Source organism: Haplochromis burtoni, unplaced genomic scaffold (assembly GCF_018398535.1).
Source record: "Haplochromis burtoni strain Fernald_Lab_line unplaced genomic scaffold, NCSU_Asbu1 Contig_183, whole genome shotgun sequence".
NCBI classification, from domain to species: domain Eukaryota; kingdom Metazoa; phylum Chordata; class Actinopteri; order Cichliformes; family Cichlidae; genus Haplochromis; species Haplochromis burtoni.
In genome coordinates, this window is record NW_024582544.1 from 1023449 (window position 1) to 1040881 (window position 17433).

The following is a 17433-nucleotide window of genomic DNA, read 5'->3' on the forward strand; positions in this document are numbered from 1 at the left end:
ACTTGCCTGAAAAGAACATTTGAGATTGCTGGCCATTGGAGTCCTATCTGAATCTAATAGACATTGGCATCATTGGACCTTATTTTGCTTCGCTTGGTGCTACAGTTGAGGGGTTCGCGGTAGAGTGTGTGATGCTCTAAAACATGGGCTCTTGTGGCAGATTCACCCTGAAATAGCAAGTTAGCAGTCTGTTACAAACATGTGATTTCTCTGATTCTCCAAACTATTCGCATAGTTTCTTCTAGTATTTTCTGTGAAAATGTGTGTTGTCCCTCCCCCTTCCCAGCTCTATATAATGGTCATATTTTCACTTCGCCTTCACGTGTGGCCAATGTGGAGCAGCTGTAAACACATTTTATTTGCGATGAATTTGATGTGGAAGCCTATAATTTGCCCCTAAATCTCATCCAACCACATCCAGAGTTTCTACCCGATCATGTCCGGACTGGAAGGTGGCGTGAAAAGCTTTTGTTCCAGCCTCGTCCTAACTGCATCCTCCTTGATCTCGCTCCAGCAGCTCTTTTCTTTTGTCTGTCTTCGCAGTATCAACACCATCAGGAGACACACAAACTGCACGCACGCGCGCGCGCGCGCGCGCACACACACACACACACACACACACACACACACACACACACACACACACACAGGGGAGTTTCTGCACTTTAAGGGGTTGTGAGGAAAGAAAGAAGCAGTTTTGTGAAGAATGAAAAAAGGCACACCTGTCCCGTCACTATATCAGGGTTGATATTAAGGCGGCACCAACTCCCCACTGATACCGACACCACTGTTTAATACTTGTACAATAAACTGATGAACATACTGTTTCTCATGTGCTTTGAAAACATTTTTAAAACTTCTTTGGCCTTCAGTTGTACCTCCTCTCCTCCTGAGCAGGCTTTTGTTAAAGTGTGTGCGTTGTCAGAAGGAGTTTGGGATTGAATCTGGAAGCTAAAATTTAATTGCAGATGTTAGTCTTTATTGAAAACTAAAGTGTCGTGTTTTACCATTTCCAGGATGTGAATCAGCCCAGAACGACATGTATCCTCCAGGACGTCACTCCAGGGACCTACACTATAGAGGTACATGAATGTAGCACAGAGCTGAGCTCCATTTAGAGCATTCACAGCTGGTTAAACTGGTTTCTGCTGGAGCCTAGTCCTCACCGAAGATGATTTATAGACCAAAAATGATCAGTTTTAAACAGTACACTCTTCTCTTCTCCAGTTGAAAGATGACAGCAACACCACCAGGATGCACACTCAGCACCACGTCAGCCAGGGTGAGATGCACACAACCACACAGTATGCTGTATATAAAAGACGGCCACAGACACCTTGACATCCCACCATTTCATCTTTAGTATTGTTGGGTCTTTAGTTTGATTTAAAAATACAACATTAAGTAAATATTCCTACGATGACTGCACTAAAAATAATTGAGCTGAATCCACTGTGAACAGCCCACCTGTGCAACACTGCTGTTCCTGATTTACTGACAGTCTTAATCCATTTTTTTAAAGCCACTGAGGGGCTGTCATAGTCAGACATTAATGACATGTTTTCAGTGAATGCTCTGGTCTGTCCATGACTCTGTATATCATCTTACCACATGCTGAGCACAGGGCATTGTCCACATTGAGGCAATAGAATACAATGACATGTTGGCAGCCAGAAAGGAGTTTGCCTCTTCACTAATTTGTCAGCTCATTAAGGATCTCTGACTTTTCTGATTTCTTTAACTTATAATAAAAAAAATAGCACCACCTAGTGGCTGGAGGTGTAACTACAAACCAAAATTGATTCTACACAACAAAGGGGTCCAAGGTGAATTTTAGTAAAATAAAGTTCAGCATCCTGCTTCTCCCCCGAGTTTAAAAAAGTCTGTTGGACATTAGGATGTCTCCTGGTAGCCTCCCTGTAGAAGTTTTCCTGGCACGCTCAACTAAGACGAAACCCCGACATAGATCCAGAACCCACTGGAGAGATTATGTATCCACTGGATCTAGAAACGAGTCAGGATTACTCCAGGAATCAGTTCTCATTGTGTGCACACAATGAAACATCAACTTCAGTTCAGACCTATTGACTCTGCCCTGCCCACTACTATCATTTTTTTGTGGCAAAGAAATACTGAAATAACAGTCTGATCTAATTGCCTCACAAATGGGTATGTTTGTTTCCATCCTCCAGTCCACTCCCCCTGGGCGGGACCTATCCGTGCCATGGCCATCACGGTGCCGCTGGTTGTCATGTCAGCATTTGCAACCCTCTTCACAGTCATGTGTCGCAAGAAGCAGCAAGGTGAGGGGAACCATAATTCATATTTTAAGGGGCTCAGTTTCTTCCCATTTTAATGTTGTTAGTAATGATTAGTGATAGTGATCATCTGCTGTGTAAATGACTTTCTTTCCTTTAGACAGCAACTGGCCCCAGATTTACTATCTTGAGAGGTGTACACAGTATAAAGCAATTACCCTTGTAAACCTTTGCATTACAAAAGGGTGAGAATATATAAGTGTTACTTCTTTCCACTCCTTTTCAAGCACTTGTACTAGAAGACAGTATTAGCTGTATTCATGCTCGGAATAAATGATCAGTCAATCAATCAATGTGACTGCACGACATCCCCGTTATCTTAATGTTTTTGTCATTTGTCATTCAAATGCAGTTGCCGAATTTCGGTCACCATACTTTAAATTTATGGCTGCATTTTAAAACAATCCTCTCTTCCCTCCTTTAGAAAACATCTACAGTCAGCTGGATGAGGAGAGCAGCGAGTCGTCCAATCACAGCGCAGCACTGACCACTGAGCGGCCGTGGCCCCGCCCCAAAGTCTTCATCTGCTACTCGAACAGAGACTGTCCCAAACACACCAGTGTCATCCAGAGCTTCGCCTTCTTCCTGCAGGACTTCTGCTGCTGTGAGGTGAGACGATCATGAAGACGAAACTGAGGACCACTAAAAGACTTGGAGGAAAAAAATATAGAAAACATGAAAAAAATCAAACTGATTATTTTCACTCATGTTCAGGTTGTGTTGGACCTGTGGGAACACCTGGAGATGTGCAAAGAGGGTCAGATGTCATGGCTCAGCAGACAGCTGGATGAAGCAAACTTCATCATCACCGTCTGTTCCAAAGGCCTGCGGTACTCACCTTACCCTCCTGTTTCTATAGAAAAATAAGCAGACAATCACATTTATTAGAATTTAGATTTCATTAGTTTGATTTGGTTTTATTTATTTTTTATGCTTAATTTTTAGGAGTGTACAGTATAATTTTAATTAGTCTTTGTTTCTGAAGTCTCATTCTTCTTTTTTAAATTTAGCCAGGGAGACTTCTCCTCCCTGGCTCAGAGTGAATGTTTTCTTCATATTTAATTGTATTTTTTTGTGAATATTACAGTTGAGGCGCTGAAAGTGCCTTCAGCTGCAGTTCCTCAAATGGCCACTAGATGCCTCTAAAACTTATCAAAAGTAAACATCAGAATTTGAACTAACAAATAAGTCAGGGGTTCAGTAGTTACTTTATAGTAAAATCTTTTAAAATTGTTGAATTAAAACACAAAATGTGTTGAAGATGCTGATGCATATATGATTTAATTTATGGTAGGCTCACAGGTTTCTAAACCTAATTGACGAGTGTGTCACCCCTCTGTCCCACCTCTTTTTACAGGTGTCATGTTTTCTTCATTGTGTGTTCACTTGTTTCCGTCTTTCCTTTGGTCTCTCTTGTCTTCTTGCCATACCCATGTGCCTTTTCCTCTTCAAGAACATTTCAGGTTTCTAAAATACAAAAAATGTTAAGTAAGGAGTCAACTAAAAATGTACCTTTATTCTTTTCCTTACCATATTTTTTTTCAACCCCTTTTGTCATAACTGTTGTTTTTTTGCAGCTATTATGTGGAAAAGAAGAGCCGTCGAGGGAAGACGCCAGTGAGCCGCCGTAGTAATGGCAGCAGCTCTTCGATTACTGCGGTTGGTGGGGACCTGTTCATTGTGGCGGTTGCCATGATTGCTGAGAAGCTGCGGCAGGCGAAGCAAAGCGAAGACAGCGGGGCACAGGAGATGAACCGATACATGGCAGTTTACTTTGACTATTCTACAGAAAGCGACATCCCCACCATGCTGAGTCTGGCTACCAGGTAAAGACGGGAACAATGAATACAAACTTTAATGAAAATGATAAATACTTGCAGCCTGATAAATAATTTCATTTCCTGTTTAGGTTCAAGCTGATGGACCAGCTGCCTCAGCTCTTCAGTCGGTTCCATTCGAGTCATTCCAGTCTGACTGATCGTGAGCAGCAGCCTCTTAACATTTCCCGCAGGAACTATTTCAGAAGCAAGTCCGGGCGCTCGCTCTACGTTTCCATCTGCAACATGCACCAGCACATCAGCCAGAACCCCGACTGGTTCGAAAAGCAGCTTGCTCCTGCTGGAGCATCCTCTACCTCTCCTGACTCTTCCTCCAAACATCCGTCTCTCGCTGCTGTCCAGGCTCCGAGCCTTCCGCCCAAACCTTCCTGCTCCTTGACATCTCAGGCTGAGCAGAGGTTTGACTCTGGCCTGGTGCTGAATGAGGTGGTGGTGCGAATACCATCGCTGGAGAGTGGGGAGGGCGTGATGGGGAGGAACGTACTCCAGCTGGCCCATGGTTCCAGCCCTGATCCCAACCTTTGCCCGAGTCCCAGTTCCACCCCTGACCCCTGTCCCAGTCCTGGTGTCTGTCCCAGTCCAGACCTACCACACTCTTCTCTGTTCATGCTAGATCCCAATTCAAGGTAAAGGAAAGTGTGTTACACCTCATTTTTGTTTTCTTTTAATTTCACTGATATAACAGCAGGTAACATATAACTATTATTATTATTAGTATTCTGACTGCAGATGCTTTTTCTGTTACAGGTCTGCTTCTGGAATATCTGGACTGTTATCCGAAGACTCTTCCTCCTCCTTGTCCTCCTCTGGTCCTTCCATCCTCCAGGATGGCATTTCCCCTGGTCAGGGACAGGCTGATGAAGGCCGCCCCACTGTTCCAGAGATCCCCCCACCTCGTGATTCAGGCATCTATGATTCATCTGTTCCTTCATCAGAGCTTTCTATTCCCTTAATGGACGGACTGTCACATGACCAGGCAGACTCCTCCTCCCTGGCTGAGAGTGAATCATCTTTCTATGGTTTGAGTAAGGCCTCAACCTCAACAGATGTTTTATAAAATCGAACTTTGCTGTTTGTTCTTTAGAAAAAGCAACATTTTCAATAACATGCATGTGCCAAATTTCCCTGACTTATGTCCTCATGTGACTTTTGCACAAAGGTAAATGATTCTTAAAGACTGAAGGTGATCATGGTGCTCACACTTGCTATGTGTCTTTCAGGTGATGAAGAGGCACCCGCTGCCACATCACTCAGCTGCAGCGCTGCCACGGTGTGCAAAGCTGAGCTGCACCACCATCATCACCTCGAGCAAAATGACACTGTTCTCACACCTGTGGCATCGTTGTAGGGGTATGCCTTCAGCCAATCAAAAGAAGGCTAGCCTGGTGATGTCATCTTGTAAATCAATGTGCCAACTTGGACCAAAAAGTTGCCTTTGTGAAGAAGGCGAAGCTGGAGGAACCGGAGTGGGAAACAGAAACTGAGTTCTGAAACGCTGATCTGTCATAACTATGTTAACCACTGAGTTCTAGAACACTATTCCATGGTAACTATGGTAGCCACTATGTTGTAAAACACTTGACCATAGTGACCATGGTAACCTTTGAATTCTAGAATGTTGATAAATAGCTATGAAAACTATGGAACCACTGAATTCTATAACAGTATTCTTTTGTAACTGTGGTACCACTGTGTTCTAGAACAGTAATGACTGTGATTGCTATAGTAGCCACTGTGTTCTAGAGCAGTATTTCCTGGTAATTGTGCTAATCACTGATCACGAGAAAACTTTGGTAATTGCAGTTCTTTTTTCTTTTTTTTTGTCCACTGGAGGATTTTTGAAGGACTGGAACTCCAGATGTTGGCAGAGGTGACCGTTTCAAACCAAAGATGGCCTCAGGCCACAGTGTCCTGATTGGCAGACAGAAATGTATGACTTGATGTCAGGTACCAAAACGTGATGCTGTAACAAACCAGCTGTTCCAGTACTGTTTTGATGTGAAAATGCAAGATAAAGCAGAACCTGATCAAAGAGTTTACTTGCTGCCCAGGACTGTCAAAGCAGTTCTTACTTAAAGCTGCTGAATGTATAAACACCTTAAAGACATCAGTCAGCACTTTTGGACCAAACACTTCTGGGAAACTCCCTCAGAGTAACTGCTCCACAGAAGTGCATACCATCAAGGACACTTTTTTTTTTCCTTTTTCTGTTTGCATTCACACCTTCGGTAAAAATGCTAGCATGAAGTTTGACCCACCTGGCTGCTGTCATAGCAACAGCTATCACAATTACATAATGGAGAACACGGTGGTTGGAGCCGTATGTTTGTTGTGTGACTTTTTTCATAACAGCGATGGCATTAGAAAGGGGACAGATATAGACTTTCTAGAGGGAAGCACCAATTCTGGGCTTTTCCAGTGACCACAGCTGTTATTGCTGCAGATAACCAAACAAATCTTCCCTATTCTCTGACCAAACATGTTATCAAGTAAACCAAAACAGTTCAGATCTGCTTTGGTTGTGGTGATTCTTGTAACTCAGTTTCAGTCTCTTTGTTTTCTCTCTGTTTTGCTTATCGGTGTATCAAGTCGAGAGGAAAATCTAGTAAAGATTTCACATTTCTTCTGCCACATACAGGCTGGACTTAACAGATGCTTTATTTGTCTACTGTCTTTCATTTTTAGTAATCTCTGGCTTACATAGGTAATGTTTACTATTCCTATTTTATCATGGCAATTGCATTACTCAAAAGGTTCCTCTTGTGCTTTACTTAAGAGTGAAAAAAGGTCCTTTGCCCTTTTAGTTCTTGCATTATGCAAAAATACAAAAAAAGGGGGACTGCTTTGATGTAATATTATTTTGTATTATCATGATTTAAGACCAAATACTGAAAAAACTTATACTATAAGATAAAGAATCAGATGAAGCTTGTTTAAGAGGTGCCTTTTTTATTTAAATGTGCCCACTTGTTTCTTGAAAGACATTTGCATCATAAAGAGAAACCTTCTTTAAAAGCACATCTTGTTTTGAAATACTTCCAACATACTCATGTCTTATATTTGTTGACAAAGATTTATTGTTGGTGTAACAAAGTAACATGACCACTATAATCGGATCATAAAATCGAATATTTTGTTTAAAGAAGTGACATAAATGTTAGTACACCTTGCTAACGTTATGTACAATGATGGAAGACTATCATTTACGTGAACAAAGTATTTTGCTTTTTGAGTTTTTCTTTTTAAAAATGGTTTTCTAGCTCAAGAGAGTGAGTTGCTGCTGAATGCGTGAGTGAGGATTTCTGGTTCATCTGCAGGTTTGAGTTGGCTGGAAGGGACGATGTAACATTTCCTACTTGTAAATATAACTTTTATTTTTCTCTGGAAATGTTTGATATGATTTTGTATAGTTAGACTTTTATTTTAGTAAGCTACTTGTTTTTAGAAATTGTACTGTTTTATAGTACCTTTTATATAGAAAATAAAAAATCCTTATTAAAAAAAGTTATTTCTATTTTCTTTCTTTTCATGACTTCCTGCTGGGGATGATTTGGATATGAGCAAGCTTTTATTGTAGCAAAATATAATTTGGATCAAAATATCCTTTATGGCTGATCGTACTCTGACATGCTTCAAGCTGACTAACAGGTTTTAGTTTCTTGTGGTGAAACAAACACTCTTCCCTGATATAAAGGCCACTGGACAGCTCTATAGTTTGTGAGCTGTGAGGCATCCAGGCTTAAATAAACAGAAGCTACTAAATCTCAGATGTTCTACAAACAGCCTGCTTTTATTTTCAGAATAAAAGCTTAAACCCTGGCATGGTTTAGAGATGATTAACAATTAATTTAAAAAAGATTTGAGAATTCAGTAGGCTACATACTGAAAGCTTGGAGGAAACAAAAGTATCAATTCTATTGCACTAATATCAGTCCGATAACAATACCAACTTTGCTATTGATAATATAAACATTTGGATTATTCTGCCCACGTCTAGTTTGAACTTTTGGATATGTATGAGGTCATAGAGAGCAGATATAATATGTATAATATGGTCATCTTTGGGATAGAAGCTCCACCCACCTGCTGCTCAAACCTCTGTTTTTATGAGTGAGTATCATCCAGTCAGGAGAAAATTGGTGTAAAGGTGGAAGAACTAATACAGCTTGTTTGAGAGGATTTGTGGTGCTGCAACCAAGGAGCAGAGTCTTTTTTTTGACTGAATCATGCAAAGCTACTGTAGAATAAAAATAAGCCTGATCTGGAAATGCATAATACTACTTTGCATTACACAAATGTTAAACTATTTGTTCTTGACAGTCTCTGTTTTTAAAATTTTCCTCAATGCATTCTAAAACACATTTAAAATGTTAATGTTAAATGTGAGTAATATCTTGAGTAATATCTTGTTTTATCTTCAAAGTCAACCCATGCTTTTATTTTGAAGGCGAGGTTCGAAGGAAGGCGCTGCTCAGACTCGGCTGTATAGAAAAAGGAAGGATTTATCGCTCTCAGGTTGTTATCCGGCACAAATCTTCGCACTGAAGCTGGACTTTCATTTATTTTAAGAAGAAACTTTTGTTTTCACTCACTGGAAGAGCTAAACTCACTGAAGCAGCTGATCCGACTGCTGTTTTTGTTTAATCAGGGGGTTTTTTTGTTGTTGTTTTTTTTTTTTCTTTTAAAGAGGGTTTGTTTTCGGCTCGTTGGGAGGAGCTGCAGTCCGATGCAGGCAGGTGATGGATGTCAGCGGGGTTCGAGGTGAGGGGAAGCTCCTCTGTGAAGCTTGAGACGTTTTTTCTGAAGTTTTTTGGTAAAGAAAATGTATTAAAAGTTTCGGGGAAAGACATGCAATTCTAGGATTAACCCTATCACTGCCGGTGTGTGTTTAATTATAAGGTGTTATTATACATGTGGAAGATTTAAAGTCAAGAGACTCTGAAGAGGCAGTCAGTCTACCAAAGAGAGAAAAAACTGAAAGAAAGAGGTTTTTATTACTGCTTCATGAGTCACAAGTTTGCATGAGAGGGTGACTTATAGCTTGTGCAAACACACACACAACACACACAAGGCTCCAAGTCTATCTCTGTGAGGACCCCGAGCTTTACCCCTGAACTTAACCTGGACCTCATTCACCTCATTCAATTCAGAGCCATAAAAGAAAGCTTTCAAGCACCAAAAGACAGGATCTCTGTTTTCCCAAGCTGTAAAACTCAAGCTAGTGCTAGCAAAAAGGAATACACACACACACACACACACACACACACACACACACACACACACACACACACACTGGCTTCTGTCCTTGTGAGGCCCTTGCTATGATTTTAACCTGTACCACACAGTACATTTCAGATAAACAGCCTTCTGCAGACAGTTTGACTCTCTGACAGTTTGGTGTGAGCTGATGTTTGTTTGCTGTTTAAGTCACAGTTTTCTGATACTGTTGAATTAGCAGCTGAAGCTCTGGAGTGATGTGATGTTATGCTAGTTCGTGTTAGTTTTGGTTACTTAAATGCAAAATAGCATTTGTTGAAGCTGGTGTTTACCCACGCTGCTCCAGGATGATCTCATAAAGAACTTCCTCGGTCTTCATAAATGTTCAGTGAGGTTGAGATCATGTGATTGCAGGGAAATTCATGTTTGCTGGGACGCCTACTTTGGTTTTTAAGTAGTTCTTCAAGGCTTTGATGTGTGTTTGGGCCTCATTATCCCGCTGCTGTGCGAATCCCACTCCACAAATATCAAACCAGAAGGTGGAGCGAGTCTCTGAAGGATGGAGAGCTGCTTCTCTTCGGATTCAGTGTGGCGGTGTGGATTCATAGTCCTTCTAGAAGCAAGCCTCTCTATTTGGACAGTTATTTTTTTTTATAAGTATCAGCTGAACTAACTTCTAATTTAGCTGTTCATTGGGAGCTCAAATCAGAAGTTGCTCTAAAACAAGTTTTTTTTAAAAATCTTCTGCTCACAAAATTATACTTCCATAACCATATTTGGTGCAGGTGTCCTACTCTGTGAGGCAGGCAGTAAATACAGCGTAGAAGTCAGTGTCTGAGTTTTAACATTAGCCGCCCTGTGCCCTCATACAGATGTGTTATATTTGGAATTTGGTGCTTCATAGAGACTTTAAACATTTGAAATGGTAGAAGTATTTACGTCATATATGTAAAGTACAAACATTATATATAAATTAAAATGACTGAGTATGAGGATCGTAGAATAATCACTGAAAAAAAAAAAGTCACTTTATTGCTGCAGTGAGAGATTATTTGAATATCCTGGATGCTACTTCATCCATATAAATACAGGATAATTTATCACCTTTCAGTAACTTCAAAATTATAACTAGCTAAAGGTTTTAGATAAGTTATAGAGTACAAACTAAAATATTAGTGTAGCATAGAAATATTTAAATAAACAAAAAGTACTTGAGATATGTTCCACCACGGTCATTTCCATGCTCTCATCCATTGGGAATTTTAAAATTAAGACAGTATAGCATTGAAAAATTTTACCCACTGGTGATCTCTAACTGGCATTCATCATAGACTGTAGTTTTTCTTCTTCTGCTGTGACTACCTTTAGTCACAGCAGATCGTCTACCTTTGTCCCACCTTATCCCTACCTAGCATCCCCTTCTTCACTACATCCATGAGTCTTCTCTTGGTCTTCCTCTTCTTCCTCTGACTGGTAGCTCTGTCTTCAACATTGCTTGAGTAGTATATCCACTATCCCTCCTCAAAACTCATTTCACTCACTCAGTTCACCCTGAGTGGTGCCTCTGATGTTCTCATTTCTAACCTTGTCCGATCTAGTCACTGCCAGTGAAGATCTTAACATGTTCAGCTCGGCGTCCTATCTTTTGGTCATTGTCACTGTGTCCAAACCATACGTCATAGCAGGCCTCACTCACTTGTCTTGTAAACCTTCCCTTTCTTTCTTGCTGCCATCATTCTGTCACAGCTGCTCCACACTGCCTCCACTCTCTTCTACAGCTCTCTTGTGCTCTGTCCATTGCTTTGGATGGTTGATCTCAGGTGTTTATTCCTCACAACTTCACTGTTACTTCACTGTTTCATCTGCCTCCCACTCACTTGTACACATGTATTATGCTTTATTTCTGCTGAATTTCAGTCCCTTACTTATTTCCAGAGCAAGCCTCTGTCCAGAGGATACATCAGATACCTTTCTGGAAGTTTCTCTCAGCACTACAGCTGTACTTTCACACTCTTCTTGTAACTCTTAACTACAACTTAAAGCCTGTGTCAACTCCCCCCAAACTCTGTGCAGCCATTTTCCTTCTTCCTTCTTCAGCCTCTGTCTTCACTCACTTCCTCTTTTTGATTTCCAAAGTAATCCTACAGACTGTTATCCAGTGCTGTTTTGCTACAGTCTCCCCTGACACCATCTCACAGTCTCCTGTGTCTTTAAATGGCACCTTCTGCATAAGCTGTTGTCCACCTGCCCGCACCTTCCTCCATTCTTTTATGTCACTCGATGTTCCTCCCTCTTCTTGAAGCGCATATTTGCCACAGCCATTTCCATCCTTTTTCAAAATCCACCACCATTTGTGTTTTTCTGCCTTTCTCTATTTGACGCCATACCTAACCTACCTTCTCATGACCTCCTCATCACCTCCTCATCACCTATGGTCCCTTTTCTTTTATGTCAATTGAAGTCTACTTTAATCAACAGTCTTTCTCTGCTGACATCCAGCCTGTGGCTCATATTCACTGACAGCATTCAACATCACCCCTTCTATTTAAAAGGGAGTTTTCCCTTCCCACTGTCGCCAAAGTGCTTGCACATAGGGGTCATATGATTGTTGGGTTTTTCTCTGTATGTGTTATTGTAGGGTCGACCTTACAATATAAAGTGCCTTGAGGAGACTGTTGTTGTGATTTGGCGCTGTATAAATAAAATTGAATTGAAATGGAACTGAATATTTCAAGCCTTCACTTGTGATCCTGTCTGGCATTCTCTTCACCCCCACAGCACCGTCATATACATTTCCTACAAGATTGCCTCTGCTCCATTCCTCTTCCTATCTACACCATAATAGAACAGCTTAAATCTTCCTTCAGTGCTTCTGACCTTGCTTCCCTTCCACCTAGTCTCCTGTACACACAATATATCCATATATATCAGCCTACTCTCATCTCCACACTCATTCCTTACCTTCTCTCTCACTGTCTCCTATCATGCCTTCCCCCTCTCCTGTTGCTTTGTCTTCAGCCATCAGTACCACAGTTTCCACAAGCTCCTTGTTGGCGAACAGCACCAGAGGCAGTTATTGTTAACCCGACTAATCCAATATGGAAACGCCATTTTTTTTATGAGCCACATGTTCAATTTGGCAACGATTTTGGGCCGGATGCCTTTCCTGATGCAACCCTTTCCATTTATCTGAGCTTGGGACCGGCAGTAGGGGTACACAGGCTTGTGGCCCCCTCGTGGTTGGGTTCATCATATACTGTATTTAAAAGATGGATGTAGCTTCCATGATCATTTGTAAATAACAAACATCACACCTGGAAGTCTCGTCCTGCTTAATAAAAAGACACTGAAAGACCTTCCATACACAAGTTTTTAGATGTAACACCTACACACACAAAGTTTTAGTAACAAAGCATGCAGTAAATACAACCTGCATTTCTTCTGTGGGATAGGCAGATCTTTCTTGTATGCAGGAATTCTGCCTTTGGGGCTTCAGTAATATTATGAATCATACGCAAATGTGTTCTGTAGTTACTTGTACGTGTAGTAACTCAAGTTTCTCCACATTTCAGGGGTCCATAAAAGGCTGACTGTCAAATGATTAACTGCTGCTTTGATACTTGTTTTCACCACATTGGTGATTGTTATGTGATAATAGTCACAGTTCTCCTGTGTGGTTTGAATACCACTAACTTCTACTGCTCGCGTGGAACTTTCAATGATTTCTCCGAAGCTCATAGAGACCGAAAACTTTCTGTCCGTATACAAAGACACATGCAATGCTGCTGCATTTGTATTGCGAAAGCTGAACATTTAGACAATGACTGATTACTCCCATTAAGCTGCTAATTATGCAGCTCATGGGATGTACCTCTGTTGATATAATTTAGAAATAAATTCTGTAGATAGAATTAACATTTAATAATGATACAACGGGCACCTGGGCACCCGTGAGAGCCTTCCCATTCCAGAAGTTGGACTCGCAAATCAAAAGAGATGTTAAAGAGAATGTGTAGATGTGATTTATGTGTGTTTGCAGTTTGCATTTTTTCTTTTTAGTGCTTGAAATTCTGATAATTTTTCATCTTTTCTTTAAAACATTTTTTCCTAGCTTTTCCTTGTAATAGTCTATTTGTTCATTTCTGTATTCATGGTTTCCATACAATAAGATTTTACTTTTAGGTAGGTAAAAGCTAAATTTGGTCAACTTTTTAAAATTAATTTAATCATTTATTTATTTATTTAAGATTGTTTGTACTTTTTCTAAGTAATGAAAACGGGATGAATGATATGAACTCAGTACAGTCCTATTTGTGCAGTACTTTCAGCTCTGTTTCAGTCCAACAGAGAGAAATTTCTCACTCGTTATATAGAAATATAGAAAAGTTTGGCAGATTGGTGTTGGCGGGTACTTTACAATGAGTTTATCAGCTGTCTAACTAAAACAGGCTGACACTGTGTAATGTATTTTAACCACTTTTGCTATGTCTGAAATGCTTCTCAAGAGTCATAAAACAGATGATGAACTGGGTGTGGGGAGTTAATCTCTGGAGAAATGTGGTTCTGCTGCTTTCAAGGGACAATGCAAGATGTTGTTCAGGTGACATTTTTTGTCTGTCATTTAGACATAATTGTTCCTACCCACACTGCACGCCGCTCTGCTGGTTTCATGAGACGTTTTTGTGCCTGAGCTGTGTGTTGTGATTATAGTGCTGACAGAAGTGGAAGCAGCACAAAGAATGAAAGATTTGGTTTGACATTTGAGATTGATACCACTTCATGGACCTCTCCTAAATAGTTCACTGATTTGCAGATAGTTTCATATCTGCATGTTTATTAATGATGACAACAACAGAACAAAACAATGTAAAACTCCAAAATGACTCCCACAGTTAGTCTCACTACAGCTAGCCTCCCCTTGAGCATAGTGCCCTGTTTTAGTCTGAAAACTGAATGTTTGCTGAGAAAGTGATATTAAAAACAGATGAGGGGATAAAAGATTTACCAGAAGAACAGGCAGGGAAAGACTGGAGGTGCGTGTAGCCAAACACACCTCTGATCTCCTCAGCAGGAGAGTTCAACCACGTCACCTCCCTCTTGGGAAAAAAAATGAGTTTAAAACATTTTAAGGTTTAAGGTTAGATTAAGGGTTATAGTACATGTATTCAAGTCGGCATAATGTCCTCTGAAGTGATGGAAACAGAACTCTGTGTGCAAGTGTGTGAGTTCATCCAGGGTGGGATGGTTTGCACTATTGGAAAAAGCCCTGCAACTCCCAGGAATGAATGAGTCACACACACACACACACACACACACACACACACACACACACACACACACACACACACACACACTTTAGAGCCATGATGAGACAGAAATTGTTTTTTGGTCTATTGATTAAAAAAACAAAACAAATACTGATGCCTGGTAGCGTCTGTAACTTCAGATCCATCCATGTCATTGTTAGAAAATTGTCATAAAACACAATGAAGAAGCAACAGAAAGCTGAGAAAAAGCAGCAATCGCTGAACAATCTGCCACCATACACTGTGTGTAAACACATTTGCATCTTATTGTTTTACAGCTGCTCACTGTTTTCCAATTCAGACCTGTTTCATCCTCTAAAACACCATCCAATCACCATCTAAAACGGTGAATGAGGTTTTAATTTATGATATCAATATTTTGTAGGCTTTGTGGCAGATGCCAGATGGTGGGAATTATTACAGAGTTACACATCAAAGTCTCTGTTAGAGAAGGGGATCACTTCTGAGGTGGGGGAATGATCACTTTTTTTCTGTGAATCAAATCACAATGAACCACCGGCACAAATGGTCTACCATCTAAAGAAAAAAGAGGGGAAAAAACTGTGCATCCCTCAGCCTGAGTGCGTCATCTGTTGGGAGAAGTTGGCACTGGGTTATGGCATAATGAGACAAAGATGTCATTCCCAGCTAGTCATTGTTCAACACAAAGGGTTACTGGTGAGTGGGATGTATTTAAACCCAAACAAGGATCTTCTCCTAACAGCTTTAGTACTTAAATCTAGACAGCGAGTGAAAATCAAAGTAGAAAAAGCAGGTCAAACCAAGTGCAAAAACATTAATGTCCAAGCAGGCTCATAAACCTGATATTTACGCCACCGGCACCCTCCAAAACTTCCTAATGTGGACATTGTGTGAGACACGGTCAGCATCTGACAAGACAGGATTATATGAGACACCCCGATGAAGTGATTTTTCAATAATAAAGTGGACCTGTTATGCTTTTCTTTAGTTTTTCTTTAGGAGTTTCACAGTGATGGATGTTCATACATACATACATGGCCAAAGTTTCTCATAGTGAGGTCAGCATAACCGAAGTAATTTTTGCGTTTACAAAGTTAGCTTATTTCAGATAAAAGCCTTTTAAGAATGATTATTGTACTGATCTGAGAGTCATACAAAGCTGCTCTTGTTTTATCAAACCAGTCTGTATTTTTTTAGTGTGAAACAAGAACTTCTGGAGCAACTTTGTTTGGATGTAACTTCATTTATTGTCATAGTTGTTTATCAGAGAGCCACACAGGCCTTACATAAGCCTCATTCTTAAGGTAGAACTGACTAAAAGTGAATTCTACCTTAAGTAAAAAACATCCAATCAGAGAACTCCTCAGCAGTTACCGTGCCACTGACAGCAGAGGGAAGGTAGATACTGAAGTCACAGACACAGTTAGGAGCTTCCTGGGGTGAGAGGCCAGGAAACAGAGCAGTACTGCTGTCACTCTCTGTGTCACACAGACAGAAGAGGGAGAGGCTCTAATGATGTAACATGTTTGTCTCTGGCTGTCTGTGTCCTCTCTGTCTGCTCGTTCTTCTGCAGCTTCACCAGCGTTCATAAGCCCTTTGTTCAGATTAGAAATGATGAATGTGCTATTAACAGTAAATAAAAGTGGATGGCTCTGGGAGATGCTGAAGTTGGCCTTTGCTACAATTTCTGTTACTTTGTTGAATCTCTAATTTTTGCACAGTCAGTTGCAGGACTTGCAGAAGCTCAGGTTGGAGGGAAGCTGTCAGGTTATAAGGACAGGAAACACACTTGCAGTTTCACACCAGTTATTTCCACATACCTTATGCCGATATACACCATATTTCACTTTGTCAGTTTAGCGGAGCTGCTTTATAGTTTAGTCTACAAACTAAATGTGACACAAAGAGTTTGTGTGGGTTATAGTTGTTACTGTTGCTGAAAGTCTGACTACTTAAACAAATAATCTGCTTACCTTAAAAGTTTGATATCCATAATAAAAACAAATGAAGTACAAATATCCTGTATTTTCTTTAAAAGCAGTGATGTCCGGCCTCATACACATAAATGGAAGCCAAGCTTTGTTAACTCTGATGGAGGCTAAGCCATGCCAGAGCGCCTTCATTCCTTTATCTGTTCAAAATTCATAAGATTTAACGGTCAGTAAAGAATTTAACCGAACTTACACAAAATTATCACCTAAAAGATCTTCACACAAATTTTGCACTGGGTAAAAGGTCGTGGGTGTAGTGACTTTGAGAAACCACCTGGTGGAGCTCTGCCCACTTCATATTTTACACACCTTTGAAGGCTTGCCTCCTTTACTCGTTGTGACAATCTGCATAGTTAAAAAGCCAAACCTTAAAAAAATTAACTTAATTTTCATCAAGTATGAAGATTAGTTTTCACTTAATCATGTGTTGCTAACTGTGCAATGAAATAACTCAGCTTTCAATACTGCTCACTTTTTAATTTCTGTATTTTTTTTAAGTTTTTAAATCCTAGTGAAGTTATTACAAAAAATAAAATAAATAAAACAGTAATTGAAAAGCAAATTGAAAATCTTTTTTTCTTCTTTTAGTTATTGTTTGAGGTAACAGCATGCTATCATGTTCCTTTCATCCTTTATTGCTTCTCTCCTCTCCTCATCGGTCTCTCTTCCTTCCTCCTTTTCTTCCTTCAGGTCGAAGCGGCAGAGGAAAACATCCTCCTTCTCTCTCCTCTCTCCTGATGGCTGGACTCTCAGAGGGGTAAGAACAATTCCCACACATGAA

The 17433-nt window shown here is 40.4% G+C and overlaps 2 protein-coding genes across 3 annotated transcripts in view; both read left to right on the forward strand.

Annotated features, from left to right (window-relative positions):
- The window catches only part of il17rd (interleukin 17 receptor D), a 36115-nt gene extending 27284 nt beyond the window's left edge, over window positions 1–8831 (forward strand). Inside the window, exons 8-16 of the mRNA XM_005938875.3 lie at window positions 1017–1082; window positions 1228–1282; window positions 2193–2303; window positions 2743–2927; window positions 3033–3148; window positions 3896–4144; window positions 4228–4782; window positions 4904–5181; window positions 5377–8831. Of these exons, the coding sequence (XP_005938937.3) occupies window positions 1017–1082; window positions 1228–1282; window positions 2193–2303; window positions 2743–2927; window positions 3033–3148; window positions 3896–4144; window positions 4228–4782; window positions 4904–5181; window positions 5377–5504 (1743 nt within the window). The 3' untranslated portion in view covers window positions 5505–8831. The remainder of the gene's footprint in view (window positions 1–1016; window positions 1083–1227; window positions 1283–2192; window positions 2304–2742; window positions 2928–3032; window positions 3149–3895; window positions 4145–4227; window positions 4783–4903; window positions 5182–5376) is intronic.
- The window catches only part of arhgef3 (Rho guanine nucleotide exchange factor (GEF) 3), a 33333-nt gene continuing 24730 nt past the window's right edge, over window positions 8831–17433 (forward strand). For both annotated transcript variants that reach the window (XM_005938877.3, XM_042225800.1), the window contains exons 1-2: window positions 8831–8917; window positions 17343–17409. In XM_005938877.3, the coding sequence (XP_005938939.1) occupies window positions 8883–8917; window positions 17343–17409 (102 nt within the window). In that variant the 5' untranslated portion in view covers window positions 8831–8882. The remainder of the gene's footprint in view (window positions 8918–17342; window positions 17410–17433) is intronic.